This window comes from Anopheles bellator, chromosome 1 (genome assembly GCF_943735745.2).
Source record: "Anopheles bellator chromosome 1, idAnoBellAS_SP24_06.2, whole genome shotgun sequence".
Lineage (NCBI taxonomy): Eukaryota > Metazoa > Arthropoda > Insecta > Diptera > Culicidae > Anopheles > Anopheles bellator.
In genome coordinates this window covers 59,335,413-59,354,191 of record NC_071285.1, presented here as the reverse complement: position 1 = coordinate 59,354,191, position 18,779 = coordinate 59,335,413, and the positions used below count along the sequence as shown (strand labels likewise).

The 18,779-nt window shown below is 53.8% G+C and overlaps 1 protein-coding gene across 1 annotated transcript in view; it reads left to right on the top strand.

Annotated features, from left to right (window-relative positions):
* The first annotated feature begins 3,943 nt into the window (after nt 1–3,943).
* Nucleotides 3,944–18,779, top strand: part of LOC131216024 (uncharacterized) — a 30,735-nt gene continuing 15,899 nt past the window's right edge. The window contains exon 1 of the mRNA XM_058210420.1: nt 3,944–4,820. Within this exon, the coding sequence (XP_058066403.1) occupies nt 3,944–4,820 (877 nt within the window). The remainder of the gene's footprint in view (nt 4,821–18,779) is intronic.

Below are 18,779 nucleotides of genomic sequence, written 5' to 3'. Positions count from 1 at the left end.
CCCGTGCGCCCCGTTGCGCACCCGTGGTGTTTGTTTACATCCGTTCTGGGCGCCAATGTGATGGGACCGTGTCGCTGTGGCTCCTGGTTTTACGAGCCCGTGGAAGATGCTATCGCCGGGAAGGGAACTCTACGCAACGTGTGCGGTGCGGTGTGCGTAACATTTCGGCCACCAGCCCTTCTCGGGCGCGCGCTGTTTCGTAACCCAACCTTCAAAACCGTCGTTTTATTGGCAGAAGCCACGCGAAGACGCACTTCTCTCGCACGCGCGCGGCCCGATCGCACCAACACCAGCGACCAGCGGGCACTCACCCGGGCTCCCTGTGAGCGCCGACCGCGAGGGCTCTCGCGAAGTTGGCGGCGCGCGAAGTCGGCGTTCTGACGCGAGTCTGCGTTCATCTTTTGCGGGCGGCGATTCTGTTTAGCGCACGGGATCGGTCGCGGTGGACACGCGTCAGGAAAATCGGTGTGTTTTCTTTTTTTCTCCCCCCGAGAGCAACCCGCAGCGGGAAGGTAGCGAAAGGGTGCGTCTACTTCCGGAAAAAAGTCCGTGTCCGTGAGTCAGTGAACGCCACGTCGAACGATGAACACGCTTGGAACGGGGTGTCTAGAACGGGGAACGCGCTGCAAAGCGTCGTCGGCAGGCGTTATGTAACGAAAGCGAACGCCGCTACGTGTATGTGTGTGTGCGTGTATATGTGTTGGTGTGCTGGAATGGACCTCGAACAGAACACTTCGCCGTCGCCACCGCCGCCAACAGTGAGCGTTGTTTCCTGTTCTGTCTTGTGTTTTTGAGGAATCTGCTGACCGCAGTGCGAACGGCCGATAAGAAAGAGAAGGAGCGAGACAAGCGCGAGTGCAGGAGCGGGAAATCATGAACGGGAGAGCGAGATGGCGATGTAGCAACAGTTTTTTCGGTTGTTGAATTACCGTCGGTTAGATAACAGGCAGCCGGAGAAATCGAACAACGGCCAAACGGCTATGCCAATAGAACCGCCCGGCTCAGGTGTGCTGTGAAGTGCTTTCCTACGGGTTCTGGCCGCGTGTGCCGGTGGTCACGTAGCCGGAGACGAACTCCTCCACTGTTTGAGCCACACGATTCTCGATCTGGCCCCGGAAGTGATTGCGATGCGCAGCCGGACCTCGCGAACGGCGTACGCAAGCCGCACGAGCCGCGCGCCATCGGATTGGAAATTCTCATGACGTGTCCCAGCCAATAATGGTGATTGTGTAACATTCAAAGTGGCTCATTGCATTCTGCTGATGTAACGTTACACGCTTCAAACAGCGTCGAAGAAAATTGAGTCATTATTGGAAGACAGTTCGCGGGAACTGCGATTAAACGCTGCTGTTTACCACGGTGGGTATTTTTAGTGCGGACGGCGTGCTGTGCTGCCGGCTAACGTGTCCGCAATTGGTAAAATCAACAAAACCTTGGCCAGGATGTCCCGCGGGGATGGGACGTTTCTTGTGTCCCAGAATCGAACACGGAGAAATCGGCAGGATTGTTAACATACCCCACCGCACTGGACATCGGACCCAGGGCGGTCGTTATGTAACCGCAAAAAGTTCTGGCCGCGGTGAAGTTTGGGCTAATTTGGCCGAGTGTAAGCGGTTTTACTGCTAATGGTACTGCCAACAGGTGTAGAGCGGAGCAGGATTTCGGGAAACGAAAATAATTGGCAGCGAATCGCCTTTTCCCCCCGGGGCCCAACATTAGACGCGGCCAGGATGGGAACCGCAACCGAAAAGGAGCCTCCTGGGTGGGCCATTAGCCACGCGAAAGGTTTGCTTTGGGTGCGAAATTTGTTTGTTAAATGAATCAATTAAAAATATTTTCCTTCCCCCCAAAGGGCCCCCGAGACCCATCCAGTTTATCCATTTCTGGGCCGAGCATTTTTCTTGGGGCCTTCAAGTTCCAATGTTTGATGAGCCAACAAACACCAGCATCGCCTACGGGTGGTGTGAAGTTGTTGTGCAACAAAATCAAACAGTTTGTGGTCTGTTTTTTTGGCCCTAAACGATGTGGGCTGATAGGGAGGTCACAAGCAATCGGGGAAGAGTAAACATTCTAGAAGGCAACACACCGTTGATAACAGCCTTTCGCCCGATAAGCGGGCCCCGGGGGCCAGTTATCGACGATATTGACATCGTCAGCTCCACTTCGGTTCGGATGTAAGACAAATCAGATCCGATTAAATCTCTGACGCAGTGGTCAGATTGCTCTAGAAAAGGACAATTCGAGATTAATAATCGAATACGGGCTGCCTTGCCACCCACAATCGCTGACTAACGGTCACATTTCGCATTTGCGACGCCATTTATTGTTTGCCCCCGCCCGGGGCTAGAAGAAAGGCCAATCTTTGGATGATTAATTTCCCTACAAATAGAGGCTCCTTCTTTCGCTAATGATTCATTTTACCGGTCGCCTCTCCGGTTTGCAATCATCCCACAGCGCGTGGGGTGAATCACCGGAAACAGGGACAAAGAAAGGAAGCTATTTTTGTTGGACGGCTTCGGACACGGTCGCAAACGAATGATTCGTTACGTCACCGGGCAGGAAAAGGAATCACCATTTTTCTGTCGCCTCGCGGTGAGCAATTTTCCCTTTTCCTAGAACATGACTATTACACCGCTTAATGAGACCCCTTTTCGTGACGTAATTGGTTGCCGGAGACTGTAAAGTCGCCCGGCCAACCCCGGAGTCGCCTTTGGAAGCTGTCTCCGAGCGAGGCACGCATCGTCGGGATATTCTGTTCGGGTTTCCCGGAACTTGATCGAAAAATATCATAAGAAGTGTCGGTTCAGAAAGGTGCCGGCCAAAAATCGCAATCAACGAAACATCCAAAAACAGTGACAGAAACAATCTTCGTTCGCAAAAAAACTCGAACGAACGACGGGAAAATCATAGGAAAGTTTTCCCGAGTGACAACGGCAGCCAGCAGCCACCACACATGGAAAGTGTGGCCAAAGTTCCAAAGCGGAAAATTGAGGAAAAAACTTGGTGCCGGGGACTGAACCGGAGGTGTGCTCCAGGTGAAAAGATGTCCTCGATTAGTGTGGCGCGGCGCTCGTGTGCTGCGTGTGCTCGAAGGAAGTGCGTCCCCGGGGACACCGTGGTGCGGTGCGGTCGGTGCGTTCGCTGTGTGTGCTAATTTTTGGGTGCGATTCGCGGCCGTCTCGCCACCATTTTCTATTAATATAAAGCTACGTCAAGTTAATGTTTCGGATGCCGCCATGACGATGATGGTGCTCTGCTGGCGACGGTCGTGATGAACGGTCGGTGACGAGTATCGCGAATCAAATTATATCCCTGACGCCACCCGCCACTGGGGGGGTTGCGCATCCTGGGCCAGGCGCGAAGCTGCAGCTTGAAGCTGGTCACGGTTGCAAATTTGTCAGCATTCAGCAGGACGGTGTCACGCTTTCAACACCCCGTCCCGCTTTCGTCGTCCTCTTGCTTGCTGCTCTTCGTGTGTTGCGTGAACTTCGAACCAACCTGCCGCCCGGCAGCGCCCTCTGGCGATCGGTCTGGGTTCAAGTACAGTACAGCGAAATTAAAGGCACCATATAGGCGGCTCTCGATCGCAGTGTGCTCCGTTCCGTTCAGTGTGATTGCATAACAGACCGATGCTCGCCGGCGTCAATAAATCCGTTCACAGATCGTAGTAAACTGCGCCAGGAAGTTCAGTGCCGGTTCGTTCTCGCGCGACATTTTGCTTAATTGTCTCTTTTTCCCCATGCTTTTTTCTCTGAAGCTGCGGAGAACTGCGGATGTGCTGAAGGGTTTGTTGTGAGAAGTGGTCCACATAGGAGAGAAGGTGTCACCGAGGTGTGCGAAAAACGTTTAAAGCGCGGTGCATGCGAGAAAAGCGCGGTGGTGTATGTGTAGTGCTTAGAATCGTAAGGTTAGTGGAGAAGGGTGGCGCGGCGCGGCGATCACGATGCCCGCCACATCGCCCGTGAACTACGGGAAGTCACGGTTCTACCGCTGCACGGAACTAGCGCTCTACGACAGCTCGGAGGATGCCCACGAAGACTGGGGTGATGGCGGCGCCGAGGGTGGCGCAGAAGCGGGAGGTGGTAGTAGTGGTACCGAAGATGGCAACGAGCTGGACCTTGGACTAACGACCCGCTCGGGAACTATGGCGGCTCAATCGACCGCCGCAATCGGCGCAACTTCGTCGGAGTCGCCCTCCTCGGTGGCGCTGGCGAAGGTGAACCACCTGCGGCGCGCTCTTGACAGCTACATCAGCCGGACCCGGAACGAAGTCCTCCTGGACTGTGTGCCACTAGCGGCCAGTCTGATCAATTACATTGTGGCTCGGCGGGCTCAGCTGAGGCCCGAAGATGACCTCGGGACGGTCGACGGTTTGTGTTGCCCCATCTGCGAGGGTGTCCTGCGGTACCCCGTGACGGCCACCTGCGGTCACACGTTCTGCCGCCAGTGTTGCTTCGGGCACAGCAGCTGCACGGTCTGCGGCCAGCGGTTCCCATCCGTGGCCACCGATCTGGCGACGATCTGCACGCCAACATCGACCGCTTCTTCTTCGTCGATTGCGAATACCGTTAGCGTTACGCTGGACGCCAACTACATCCAGTTCCGGAACGATTCCTTGACAACGTCCAGGTACGCGGGTAGACGCCGCCGCAGCTCGACGAGCGTCGGTTTCGAGCAGGACATCCTGATCCGACGGCTCGTCGAGCGCTGGTGGGGCCCGGAGCTGAAAGCGGCCGATCTGCAGGAGGAAGCGCAGCGCCATCTGGAGGCCAACTCGCTCGACGAGGCGCTCCGCTGCTGCAACCAAAGCCTGGAGCACGGTAAGTCACGCCAATCTGTTCCCCTCCAACTCCACCGACCTCCATTTGATCCGTGGGCCAACACCCAGCTCTCGGGTGTCACGTTCGGCGAAATTTAATAGAAAACTTTTCCCCCTCTTCGATCTTGGCAACTTTCTTGGAGCGGCTTTTAATTGCTTGCAAATTTCGTTTCGGCGACGACGACGACCAGCGGAGGGAGGATGGGAAACGAAGGTCCAATCGGTTTCGGAACTGTCCACGATTAGTTGGAAATGAGTTCGAGCACGACCGAAGTCGTTTGGTGTCACCTAATTCCTTTTTTTCCCTTTTCAATGCTGAACTAGCTGTGAGTTGTTGAGGACTCTGAACGACTGGTCAAACTGGCGAGTGTTCCTTTTAGCCTCTTTTGGGACTATAGACACACAGTAGAGCTCTTCATGGTGAGCGGCCCTTCAAGTCCAGCTTCTTGAAATGCCACCACCGCAAAACTCCGTGGAAAACCGAAATACATGCGAAGGGAACCATCAAGGATGCAACTATTGGCCCCGGGCTAGTTGCTTCCCATCGAAACTTTAACCAGCTCTTTGAAGCAACTCCATTCAGCAGAAGGGGCCGAGATGAAAGTGGTTACTTGAAAGCGGCACCGTTTTGCCTGAAGTCCTAGCCCGAACACGAGCCGGATCCGAGCATCCCCTTGCATTCCTCCAGGGATCCCGGACCAGGAAGGCTCGCTCGCTCGGTCTCGCTGATGGCTGAAGGGATCCTTTCTCCACTGCAGCATGCAGCATATTGCCCTCCGCACGCAAAGGGTAATCGCTGGAAAGTTTGACTCCCTGGCGGCCCCTTGGGACCAGGCGTCAGTGTGAGGGAATTATGGCCGGTGTGGAGCCCGTCTAATCCCCGGATGGACGCGGAAAATGACTTCAGTTTCCATTCTGGACTGCGACCTGCGGCGCTTTTTCCCTACATGTAATTTTATGAGCTCAACTCGCGCCCGCTGCACGTAGAAAGTTCGTGGATTGTGTTGGCAAACGGCCCTGTGTGGCGCTTGTACCTTGGTTCAAGGACGCGCGAAAGAAAGAAAATCATTTTAGCGTCTCCACCGAGCAACAGGATTTTGTATTCCTGGAGCTGGCGCTAGTGTTTCGCCGCTTCGGGCCGCTGCTGCAAACCCATAAAACTTTTTCCCCGTTTTCACTCAGGCAGAACCATATTACCATATACACGGCCATTCTTTTTTCGGGACGGGTTGGAAATAAATCCCGAGTGAGAAATATCAATTTAAAAATGCTCCATACCCACCGGAAGAAGCTTTCCGTGGTGCTGCGCTTGGCCGTGCTTTGTGTATGGCGCGTCGGGGAAATCAATTCGCCAGAACTAACTTTGCTTTCAACCCGCAGAAAGGCCCGCGAACGTGAACCTCGATACGATGCCGGGGATTACCGTCGGGAAGGTGGAAATCAATTTTCACCTCTCACGTGTGACCGTGCACGGGCGGGCACAAAGAGGTTCGCCGAAATGTAGTTCGGCCACACGTAATGCTGAGGGTTTTTTGGGACTTTCCGCAGACTTTATTTAAACATTGGACTTGCCAAATGGGACGGGACGGACCGAAGAATGATAAAACTGGCGCAGAACGCGAAACATTCAACAGTTCTTGCGGTGCGGTTCTATGGTCGAGGCGCAAATCCTCGCTGAGAAAGTGAGCACGTGAAGGCCAAGACCTCGGAGAAGGGTTCCCTAATCGGATTTGCAGCGCTGATTAATCAACTTGGGCCAACGTGTATCCATTACATCCTTCTCTCGGTTCCGACCCTGAGATTTGTATGGAAATTTGAGCAGATATTTCTTTTGCCCCGCTAACGGTTGACGGTAAAAGGCCGCTCCTGTCGTGTACCCTGACGCTGCTCGATGGAAATGGCCATGGAGGAATCTCTTAAACAACACTGAAGACCACGACGTCCTCGCAAAACACAAAGGCACAGGACAATGTTCGTCACCATTTGTGGTTAACTTTTAAAAAGTTGGGCCGGGCGAATTACACGAAAGAATCAAAATTTTGTTGGTAAAAGTCGAGCGGGAAAACTTTTAAATCCCCCTCATCGAAGCTGGGCCGATTTTTCCGCCGTGACCGATGCCGGGGGACTGATTTCAAGACTCCTTTAAGTCGCTGGCTCTCGTGGTTTGATACATTTTTGGGTGGCGCGGGCTCGGCAATGCGTGCGGATTCGTCTCCGTGCCGAAATTACATTACACTCGGTGCTCGCCGGACCGATGGGTCCGGCTCCCGGTGGCTGTTGGAAGTTTTCACAATCAAAATGGAAAATGAAAACATTTCGCCAAACGAAAAAGGAAACGTCCGGAACATATCGGGACAAGGCGTCCGCGCTCGCTGGTCGGCGTACCGAAAGGTGGGAAGTGTTCCAAACCCTGCGCCGTTGTGCCAACAAATCGGGAAAGTTACGAGAAGTTAGCTGGCAACCAACAAACACCCCGGGAAAGTAGATAAGTCGACCGGAAAAAAGGAATGAAAAGACGCAAAAAAATAAACGACGAAGAATGTTATAATAAACTGTTTAACTTTACGACCAATCGAGACCGGAGTGGGAAACGATTCTTGGCGGGCGGGCGGTCGGGACACCGGCGTCGTTGAGGACATTCGCCCGGTTCGGTTGGGAAATTTATTGCAAAATTGCTCCAACGCGCGCTGCGGGCGCCCTTTAGGAGGATCAGGCGTGTCCCGTTTTGGATTCCACATCCTTCTCGCTACCTGTCCGGGCGCCATGATGATGTCCCGATATGCGATACGATCGGCGGCGGCGTCGACATCGGCAAAGGAGCACACGGAAAAGGACAATTTAATTTACACTTCAATTGCCGAACGGCCCCGTCGGGGGCTCCCGCCACGCCACATGACGGTTTCGCCAAGAATCTCGGCGATAACTTGTTTGCCTTCCGGCTCTCTCTCTCTCTCAATTGGGGACCAACGGAAAAGCGGAAACTTTCTTTTTCGGACGAGTTGAAAATGAGTTTTCCCCACAAAAAAAAAGAAAACGGGGAAAATGGTTGCTCCCCACGGAGTGGAGCATACAAAGTGCGCCGTACAAATGTAACGTGGGCTTAACCGTCAATTGATGGCATTAATTTCGCAAACTCTCCGATTACATCGCAGAACGCGCTCCCGGGGACTCATCAGCTTCGGGTTGACTATCGCAGGACAACAATAGCAGCGACGGCGACGACGACGACGGAGCATAAGTACCGATCGTTTGCAGAGGCGCCTCCGCGTGTTGACGAACGAATCGACAAATGATGTAATCGTTTCTACCTTCTCCAGTCCAGAGTCGTTCTGTGCGACGCTGATTGTCGTGCCACGTCTTGGCTTCACTTCCTCGGTAAATACTTGGGACGGAACCCGTCTCCGGCCGCACACGCAAACCGGAAAGACAAATGGACAAACTCACCGCGGTTCTAGTTCGGTTCGGGGTGGACCAACAGGTCCTTGGTGCTTTGAATGATTCAAACACAAATTGTTGGTGGACCGGGTGCGCGATGAGACACTTTTCAATTAGGACTCATAAACCAACTGCGCCGTTTGTGTGTATTTGTGTGATTATGTAAATGTTTTGCTGTCACAAATTTGCTCAACAAATGGACAAAAAAAGAAGGAAGAAATCGTTCGAACCAAAGAACGAACCATTACGGTGAAGGGCCTTCTCCCTTTGACAGTAAGTCTGGGGCCACGGTGTGTTAGCTAACACCCACTCCGGGCGCGGGCCAGCATTGGCCGCAAGCATCATGTAACGGTTCGAATGCAGTCACCCACCCACTCTGACCTAATCGCGGAGTCAATCGGCTCCATCGCCCGCCCGGTTCGCCATTCTCTTTCGCGCGCGCGCCCTTCAATGGGTCCAATTCTTGGCGCTCTGGGCCCACGCCCCTGCACCGAATGTTGCAACATGCAGCGGGGCAGCCGTGATCTACTCCACGCGCGAGAGAGAGATTTTAGGCCAGAAGCCGGAGACCACAAGCCGGTTTTTGGGGAGGGTTCCATTTTTAGGGGCTTGTGGGGCGACAGAATAAAACGGCACAATCCGCATAATTGGCGTAACCACCCGGGCTTAGGTCACTCCACGCCACCGACCGACGGTGGCCGACCAAATTACGTTGCCTCACGTGAACCAACAATACGTAACGCCGCTTGGTCGTGAAGTGCAGGCCGCGGCGCACCGGTGGTGGCACTGTTCGCACTGTTGCACGACCGATGTTGCCACCCACGTTTCCGCCACCGTTCTGCCCGGTTTTTGTATGTGTGCATAAATTGGGGACGCGTGGGGAGCGGGGAGTGCTGAGTAGGTGTGTTGCGAAAAGAGGCGAAAGAGCATAACCAGGTGACAAGCGGCTCGGCGAGACGTTGACGAAAACGTCGGCGCTGCTCCACGCTTGGCCAGCTCCTCTTGTCCATGGAGGTCCAGAGGACGACAAGGCGATTAAAGATCCCCCCCAAACAACATGTCACTCAAGGGGGTTAACAAACGTTGACGCAAGCAAATTAATGCATCTGGACTTTTAAAACTCCAAACTTCAGTCTGGGAATTGTAGACATTTTGTAAAAACTTTGACATTAACGAAATGGGACGCTAGACGCTTGCAGAAAATTGTTTTTTTTTAATTGCCTGATGCACCCACAACGAATGAATGTCTGAAGAGAGCCGACGCTTAATGGTCGATGCCGTAATTCGATCGATATTTTGGGCACTATCTTCGGAATCCAAACACAATATGGACCAGAGTCTATATTCACATTTCTCTCACCATTTAACTTTCTTGTTTCTTGTGTTTCTCTAATTGGTATTCACGAGGTCACGAACTCTAGCCAAAAAACATTTGATTTTATGCGATTAATTAGCTAAGAAAGTAAACCCTTACGATGTGGAACAACAAGCATTTGCTCTCCTCTGCTCGCCACCTCCCAAATCAACCGAGCTCTGCGCGCCGCCCGAAAACTTTTCCCAAACACAAAGGGACGGGATAAGAAGGTTTTTGCATACGCAACGCATTTGCATCGTTGCAGCTCTCGTGCGGCGCCCGGCAACTTATCAACCGTAACTTTCTTCATCATCAGCCAGATAAACGTTACGCCAACATTTACATTGCCCGGGCCCGGTACGGCTGCGGGGCGCAAACAATGCGAACATGCTTATGTTATGCCAGCCTTTGGCCGCCGCGTGGAGTGGGCTGGAAAAAGAAACCGCCACCGAGCGAGAAAAACAGAAGTTTGAGATACAAAGTCAGAATCGGCAATCCACAAAACCGGGTGCGCCGACAAGAAGTTGCCATGTTTACGCACACCCGTCGCAGGCTGTTGTTGGGCCACGGGGCCGGAGGCGTGTGGCGTATTGTTTGTTCGCAAGCAGAATTTATCACAACGCATTTTTGCCCGGTTCTCGCGCCGAAGGAAACGGTGGCACACGTAGCGCGTTTATCTCTCTGCGCGTTATATAGCGCTTTTGTTGGCCACCTTATGTCGCCGCAGAACATGTCTCGCTGATCACGGCTTCTTTTTGTTGTCGTTGCGCGATGAGTGTTCCATAACACAGGGCGCACGCGATCACCATTCTATCAAGCGAGCGAGCTTTCCAATGTCCGAGGCACTGGATGACGCAATGCAGTGCATTGCGTACGCGGCGCCCCAACCAACAAATATGGTGGCCACTGGCCAGGGCCCCGTTGCAATTGGAGAGAGCGTGTGTCCGACGATCTCCGCCGCCGGGTTGCATTAGCCGAAAACTGGTAGATTATTGTGTCACCCGCCGCGGTCTCGTGTTGCCGAAATGTGAGATAACCTCATTTAAGGTGCGCGTGATTAACGTCGATAAATGCATCGGTCTCTATGCTCCAGTCACAGAACGGCCGCGCAATCACCTCCGAACTCCGTAACGGTCCGTCGCAATCGCATGAACCATACGATCGTTTGATCTACAAAATGCCCGCTGCTCACTGCTCACGCACCCATCTCTCACGGGGCGGCGAGATGCACAGTGAGATAACGCAACGGCCACACTGCAACGCGGCCGGAGCCCCGCTCGGCGGCGGTGGCGCTTCATGCCTTGGAAACGAGCTCAAGGTTAGCAGACGTTACCCAACCTCCACGGCGGCGGCGGCGGCGGGTGGCCACCGGTTACGAGGGTGCGACAAGGACCCGGGCTCGCTCGAAACAAAAGGAAAGACAGAGCGAGAGCGAGAGAGAGCGAGTGGCCAAGCCCGGCGCAAAGGTTGCGAGATATCGGGCGCGAAGTGAGTGAATGAGAGCTCTCCGTTTGATCGTCGCGTCACGATCATTACCTCACCACCACACTACCAGCTCGCGCGCGTGAACCGATTCCCTCGACGTGACCGCGGCCATCGCTCACTGGCCAGCCCATGGATTGTTATACAACCGCATCGCCGCCAATCGAAAGAAAGATGGCGAAAAAAGGAGCCAAAGTAAAATTAAGCGAAATGCAGACCAGCGAAGCCAGCGGTCCCCCCGGAGGAGCAGCAGGTCACCCTGACGCACCGCACCCTCTGTCGCATCTTCTGGCTCCCCGAAACGTAAAACAATCACCGCGCTGGGCCGGCGGCGGCGTGTCATTACGACGACCGGCGTGGTTATGACGACGGCAAAAGGGGCGCGTAATGCCTTCCCCCCACATACACAAAATCGCGTCACAACCCTAGTGTGGCCGGTCCTAGAAACGCGGTGTGTGCATCTTCTGCGCAATTCTTCGTTCTTCTGACGACTTCATCTCTGCGCTCAGCGAAATTGGGAAAAGTATTACTTCGCCAATCGCGGTGCACTCGGGTCCTATTGTCACAACACACTCCAGGACAGCATAACGGCGTGGCACTGTGGCCATTGCGACCGTTCATAACCGACGATGAGCATTACGCTCAACGCTTCACCACAATTACGACATGCACTGGATGCGTCGCCGACGGTGGCCCTGTCACCGGGCGGCGACGGCAGCGGCTCGCCTCGCCCGATCTTGACGTAATTGACGGCGGGTGATGCTGTGGCCGAGCCTCCGCCGATTGTTTGACACCCGCCCGCGTTTCGAGGTGTGCGTGTTTCGTGTGCCACACAGGCGTAATGGTGCGAACACGGGTTTTGGGGTCTGCCAAATTGGGCTGCCACAGACCCCCACGAAATCGGGTCACAGCTGAGCGCGGTCGCTGCAACCCACCGCAGCGGCGGCGCGCGCAGCGACCGTGACTCCATCAACGTGTCACCCCAAACCCGGTTGCGCCCAGTCAACTTCTCGCCGGGCTTTGCGCCTTCTCTTTAGCAACCGCGACGACCGATTTGGCGGCAGCCAGCATATATTCTGTCGACACATTTTCGAAAGGGGTTAAGCAATCGGCCCGACACTCGGAGCGCCGAGCCGCGTTGCGTAAGGCGTAAATCCTGGCCGCCGCCGCCGACGGCCGACGAGATAATTATCGAGAGTCTGGACGGACCTGGATCTGATGAAGGGCTGAGCGTTCTAGACCTAGGCCCCGCTCATTGCCCGCTGGGACTGGGAAATAATCAAAGAAATATCACTTCAATAAGTCCCTCAAAGAAACGTGAACTACTTCTCGACCTGACTTCTGGATTACGGCCTCGTGCCGTCGGGCACATTAAAGGACAGATTTATTTCCCAATCCGACGTTGCCCCCCCCCCCCCCTCACTACCTAAAACACCAATTAAGGGGCTAAAGGGAACGCGTGGCCTGGCCGAAAGCGAAGTCGATGAAATGTGTCCACAGCAGCCGTTACGCCAAGTTGTCCTCTAAACCCAATGCAACGCAACCCGAACCGGTTCCCGCGTGCGCCCGCCCGCCCGGACCGAGCCCAATTGCATGGCCCACCGTCGGTCTCTCTCGCTCCCCTCTCTCTCTCTCTCTCTCGCTGTCTGATGATGTGTTGCAAGACCGGCGTTCTGCGAGCCACGAGCGAGTGCATTGCCAAAGCGCCCTTTCGTCAATTTGCGCGGCGCGGCGTCTTGGCTGGAGTTGAGAGTTCTTGCGCGCGTGGCTTGACTCACGGCTCATGGAGAGACGGGCATGGACTCGTCCCCCGGCGACTCCTGCCGGGGGGGGCGCCCAAAAGTAGGTGAGCTAGAAACAGGTTCGTTTGGCAACCTCTCCAGCAGCGAGCGCTGGTAACCCTCCATCGCCCACCCACCGTCACCGGCCACCGTGGAAAGGTCTCCCGGTGCCGAGATTGGCGCAAAGGGGTAGAACTAGGTGATTGAGCAACAACGCCGAGCGCCGTGATTTATTGCATCGTTCGATAAGTGTCTTGCATAAATCCGACTCCTCGACAGGCGGCCCTCCTGGGTGAAAGGTTACCTCTACAAACAACCCCGCAGGTCCCGAGAGCTGTCCCGAGTTCTTAACCTTCGCATCGCATCGCGCGTCCCGAATCGTAATCCTATTACCGGTCCGGTTGTGAAACAATTCTATGCAAATGTCAGATTACAACAGCGGCGCGTTATGTTGCCAACCGTAACCGCCGATCACCTGCTCCAAAGGCTCATCGCTCGGCTCTCTCTGTCTGTGTGCTGGGGAGTTGGGTCGGGGTCTAGTGAGCCACACGATCACTCGCTCGATCAGCCGGTTCAATGGAAAAAGAGAAAGAGAGGGCTCCGGCAAAAGGGCAATATTTTGAGGTAATCGTAGGTTATCTCGCCAACGATCGGTGCCGTCGGTGTAAAAAGCATAATTACCAGCCAGCGTTTGAACCTTGGCGCCGTGTCCCCGTTCGGAGCGCCATTTTGTGGTCTGCTTTATTTCGCTGCCCCGCTTTATTTGGTGATTGTTTAATTCAATCAATCCGTCTGCGCGACCTGTGCATCTGCCGGGGGGCCCCGTGATGGGGTCGAATTTTTTTTTCGGTATTGTTTTGGCTTCGATTACCGCAACCGCACTTCATTCCACGGTGGCGGTGGGGATGAAAATTGGAGTTGGAAATTTGGGTCGCGAGTGAGCGCCGCGGCACTGGCCGCGTGTCGCAAACCACGTTTTGCTGGTGGTGGCGATTGCGGTGCCACAGCATGCCAGCCAGCCCAGGCAGCCAGCCTGCCGGCGTTGGTGTTGGTAAGGTCAAGAGAAACGGCTCAGATCCGCCGGAGTGTCACGACGCTGCAAATGCACGGGAGCGCCAGCGTTTACTTCGCCATTACTTAACCTATTAATACACGCGTGTGTCTGTCGCTCGGTTTTTTTTTAAATAAATTTCTTCATTCTTTTTTGCTGCGGCTGCTTACACAAAATGGTGGCCTCCGCACACTGGGCGGGTGGTGGCGGTGCTCGGATCATGGATCGTAACGCGTACAGAACGCAAACGCTTCGCGATTGTCGTCGTCGTAACCGTTACATAACGTCTCCGTAAGACCGACCGATGGCCGATGTTGTTGTGGAACATGTTTCTAGGCCGCTGGCTGGCTGGCAGGGCTATGGCCTCCCATTGTGGTCTTTTCGGTGACATGCACTCAAACCGTGGTTGTGTGATACGTGCTGCTGGTGTTTGGGGGCCACATTACTCATTACATCGATGTGCAATTTTCGGGGCATTTTTGGGCCACGCAGAGTCTGGCATATTTATTGACCTCTCATCGTAATTCGTCAGCATCAACCACAACCGAGTTAATCGAGTGCGGCAGGTCATGACGACAATTCACTGTTTCGCACCTTTGGCAGGTCGACACTTTTGTCATCCTTCCAATAATCCCTTCTAATTTATCGTGAAAATCGACCTCGGTGTCTTGGGGGGCTTGGGTGACACTCTACACTTAATCGTCCTTCGCCGTACGGTGACTTTACCGAGCCACAGCTGCCGGTGACAGGCGGCCACCGGAGAACAAATCTAAAGAATAAGAGAAAATTAAAATCTTCCTCTTTTTCCACACATTTTCGCTCCGTGCTTCGGTGTGTGGCCCATTCCGTTGCAAACATACACCACATCGTTAATCTGTCTAACATCCGACAGGAATGGCGTACGAAAAAAAAAAAACGAACGGGAAAGGCAAAGTGCTCCCCAAATGCATTCCTGCCACTGCAGCAATGCACCACCGAGATGGCGGGGCCAATCAAATGGCCCTCAACGCCATCGGCCCGCCACGTCAACCGTGTGATGCGCAGTAGCTCTCACTCGCGTGTGTTCATTGTGTTCGAACTCCAGATCATGGCGCGGAGCACATGCCAAGAATGTTCGGCACTTCCCGGCGGTGGCCCGGGCGTTTGCTAATGTTTTCGCCTCGGCAGCCGGGCCGTCGTGCGCCCCTTGTGCGATGACATTTTTGGGGCCAGCAAAAAATGGCACTCCCTGCAGGAGAGGACGCTACGCTGACACGTACTCTGATTGCGCTCCGTCGAAATCGGGCGAAGAATGGTAATCGGAACCGATCGGTGGCGGTCCTGGCCGCCGTTGCCGGGAGAGAAATGAATTTTTGATGAAGCGTCCCCTCGTGTGCGCGGTTCCGTCGTGATGGTGGCGCGCTCTCGGGAAAGAATGACAAATACGACGGTACAGCCCCGGCCTCTGGAACCCGTAGTTCAATTTCATTGGATTTAGAAGATGAAAATTGGAAAAACAGAAATGAATGTGCAGAGAGAAAAGTATAGGCCGCCTTTCGGAAAACACAACGATTTCATTCTTTTTTGGGCGACCGGGAACCCAATATAAAATCAATCCAATTACCGGGCCGGTGGCGCTCCTCTGTGCGATGAAAGACGTGTCGTTGACGGAGCGCAAACATGGAGTTCCACTCCCTGTTTGGAGGACGCCGATCGATTGAATCGAGATTATCGAGGCACCCGGGTTGGGCCCGAGATCTATTAAGATTAGTGTCATCAGCGTCGAATGTATTTGCGACCCACGGACGTGGCCGTTGGTTTTTCTCAGAATTCGCCCTGGCCCTCCATTCGATCAGTCAGTCTATACCTGGTTTTTAATTTCATCTACAACCATAACCTTTAACGCGGATCGGTTCTCGATGTCGGTCGCTGTTGTCACAAGTGCTACCCGGGACAGTCCTCATAAAGCGGCGTAAGTGAGATAAATAGAAGTCAATTTCTGCAACTGAATGAAACGTCGCGTGGCAAGTACTTCTTCTCGGGAACCGGAACGACTGTCGGAAGTTTCGAAATGGTGTTCCCGAGTAAAGCCGTGGGAAGAGACGATTACAAGACTGGTGAAGACTGGCGATGTTTTATTTATGTGCATCGCCAACCCATGGACCCGTCGGATGTAGCGCAATGGACTGTTTTTGGTTGGCCACCAAACCGTTTTCACGTTCATTTCCGCCACAAGAAAGGCTAGGAGTGTTTTTTCCCGTTCGTGAGGATGCACCCGGCAACATCATCCATCCGGATGGTAAACATTTGTAACTACATTATGATCTTGGTTTTTGTGGTGAGATCAGCACACACTCCGGTCCGGTACACACTCGGTCCTTTCCGGTAGTCGGTTGGTTGTTTGCTCCGACCGCAGGCTGCTGGCTGGCAGAGCACGTCTACCAATGGATGTAATAATGATGCATGGGGCCGAGGCCGGGACATCATGCATTCATCTTCTCGCCTGTCAGCACACTTCCGATCCGATCCGTTTGTTACTGCAGGGTGCACAATCCTTGCACTAGTTGCATTTCCCCCACCCGACGACAAGATGCTTGAAGTAAACAATCATTTCGATTTCCGTTTTTCCTTGGCACACACCCACGACCACGATGGGCCAATGTTCTTCTTGTGCCCCGACGACGAGGAGTTGATTGAAATAAACCCGAAGACCCTTTCGATTCCAATTTGTGGCCGTTTCAACGAGCGCCATGAAAAAGATAGTTAAACACTTAGCCCATCCGGCATCGGCATAATCGGCATAATTCTGAGCCCGAAGTTTCTCCGAAAAGAGATTGCGCTGTAAAAGTTTGACACATTCTGACATTTTCCCTCATCATTAATTGAATTTCTTGCCGCTGTGCCGCGTGTGCCGGCACGAAAAAGTGAATGACACAACATTTTGTATTCCGATGGAACACTTTCGGTTCGCTTTCCACTCACAACATTCATTAGTCGAAAGGCCGTGGACCGTGTGCTCTGCAAAATGATGAATAATTAACCAAATTTGCATCCCCACCAAGCGGGGTTTTCCGAGCGCACCCGAAGCACCATTTTCCGACCAGGGGCACGGCTTCTTACGACGCGCGTGCGACACATTTTTCGTCAGCCGTCAACGGCCCGCCACCAAACGCTTAACGTCGTTATGTTTTATTAATTTATTACGTGTCAATTATCATTTATTATGCATTAAGGTGCGCACATAAGTGCCGTCATGTGCTCCGGTGGCCGTGGATTTTCCTTCACCCGCTGGAAAAGCCGTTCGGTACGCTAGTTATCACGTGGCATAACCACATCAAACGGCCGTGTTTACATGGAACGGAACATCGGCCCCGGGATTTGGGCCGCGATGTCTGAGAAGAAAGAAATCAAAATTCGCGTTTCGATCGGAATTGGACCCATGTAACGAGAACCGGTTCTCTGGATTTTAAAATTCATACTGCCACCATCCGGGTTGCATTTCCCGTTTAATCTAACGATCACGCCACAAATGAATAAATTTGTCCAAATAACAGCTTATATGCAAATCGTCTGCAATAAATTCTCCTGTTTGATGCTGAGCGCGCAAAGGATGAAACCGGGAAATCGGTCCCGGTGGTGCACGGAAAGCGAATATAAATACAGCATTACGCCCGTCGGGCATGCACGCATACATTCGGCCGCACACACGAGGGCCGTGCATGATCGGGGACGCGATAAAAGTTAACTTTCAAGGTCACGCCAGGCGGTGGAACCTTCGACGTGGTTGGGCTTGGTTTTGTTGTCGCCACCGTCGGCATCTTTTCCCTCGGCCCGGTTTGGCTTCTTGGTGGCTTGGGCAGCACATTTTTCGGCCGCTCCATTCGGCGGTTACGTAACGCGCCAGACACGGTCGCTGGCGGCCTCCAAATCCAAGCGTTTATCCTTGACGAGTGCGAAAAGTGTCGTGTGTTTTTTCGGGCCAGCAGCTTAAAAATCCTTATGCGGGCCCAAGCCAAGTACACGAATATTACGCAGGAAAATCTGGCATTGCATAATCGGATCAGCTTTCAGCACATCGCGGCCGATTGGCCGCATCGGTTACCGAAGCCAGAGCGCACAAACGGTACAACACACGCATCATTTGACCAAACATACGGCCGCCCTGCCACCGTGGGGAGTTATGCTGATACACTCCCGTCCCGCCCCGGCCCGGACAGCATAAGCGCTCGGGCGCGTGTGGCACGTTTTCTCACATTCGTCATCACTACGCGCGTCGCCCGGTCTGTCACACGAGAGTGTGCTGACAGCTGTCAGTCAGTCGATGAAGACCGGGGGCGGGCCCCGATCGTCCCGATGCCGACCGATCGCGGACGGATGGGAAACACCTGTCCTGTGTCAAGAAGCGACCGACGAATCATTCAGCTGGCGTAACTTTTGCCACTCTCCGTGGCGCCGACAATCCGATTGGCCTGCTCGGGGCCACTGCCAGAGATCATGTCGTCGAGGCAGTTTGTTTTCGAACTTTTCGAGCTTCCTCAAAAGAGTCGGTCGCACATCGGAAGTGGATGACTTCACGCTTCAGGCATTTAAAATTATCCCTCGGGGCCAATGAACTTGACACCGGCCGCCCATCGTTTCCCCCAGTGACCCCCCCGTGTCCCGTGCGCTCATTCTCAAGCGCGAGACAGAGGCCAGAAACGCACACACCGAAACACTGGCGGTCGTCACGGTCGCTCGACAGAATAGTTCCCAGATGTGTAAAAAAAAGCAGACCTCATATAATAATGATCGCAATGGCGGAGAAAGCATACGCTTCCGACGAAGAAAACGCGGAGCACTCACGGCACTCAAACGTGAACGGCTCGGTGAGCGCCGGAG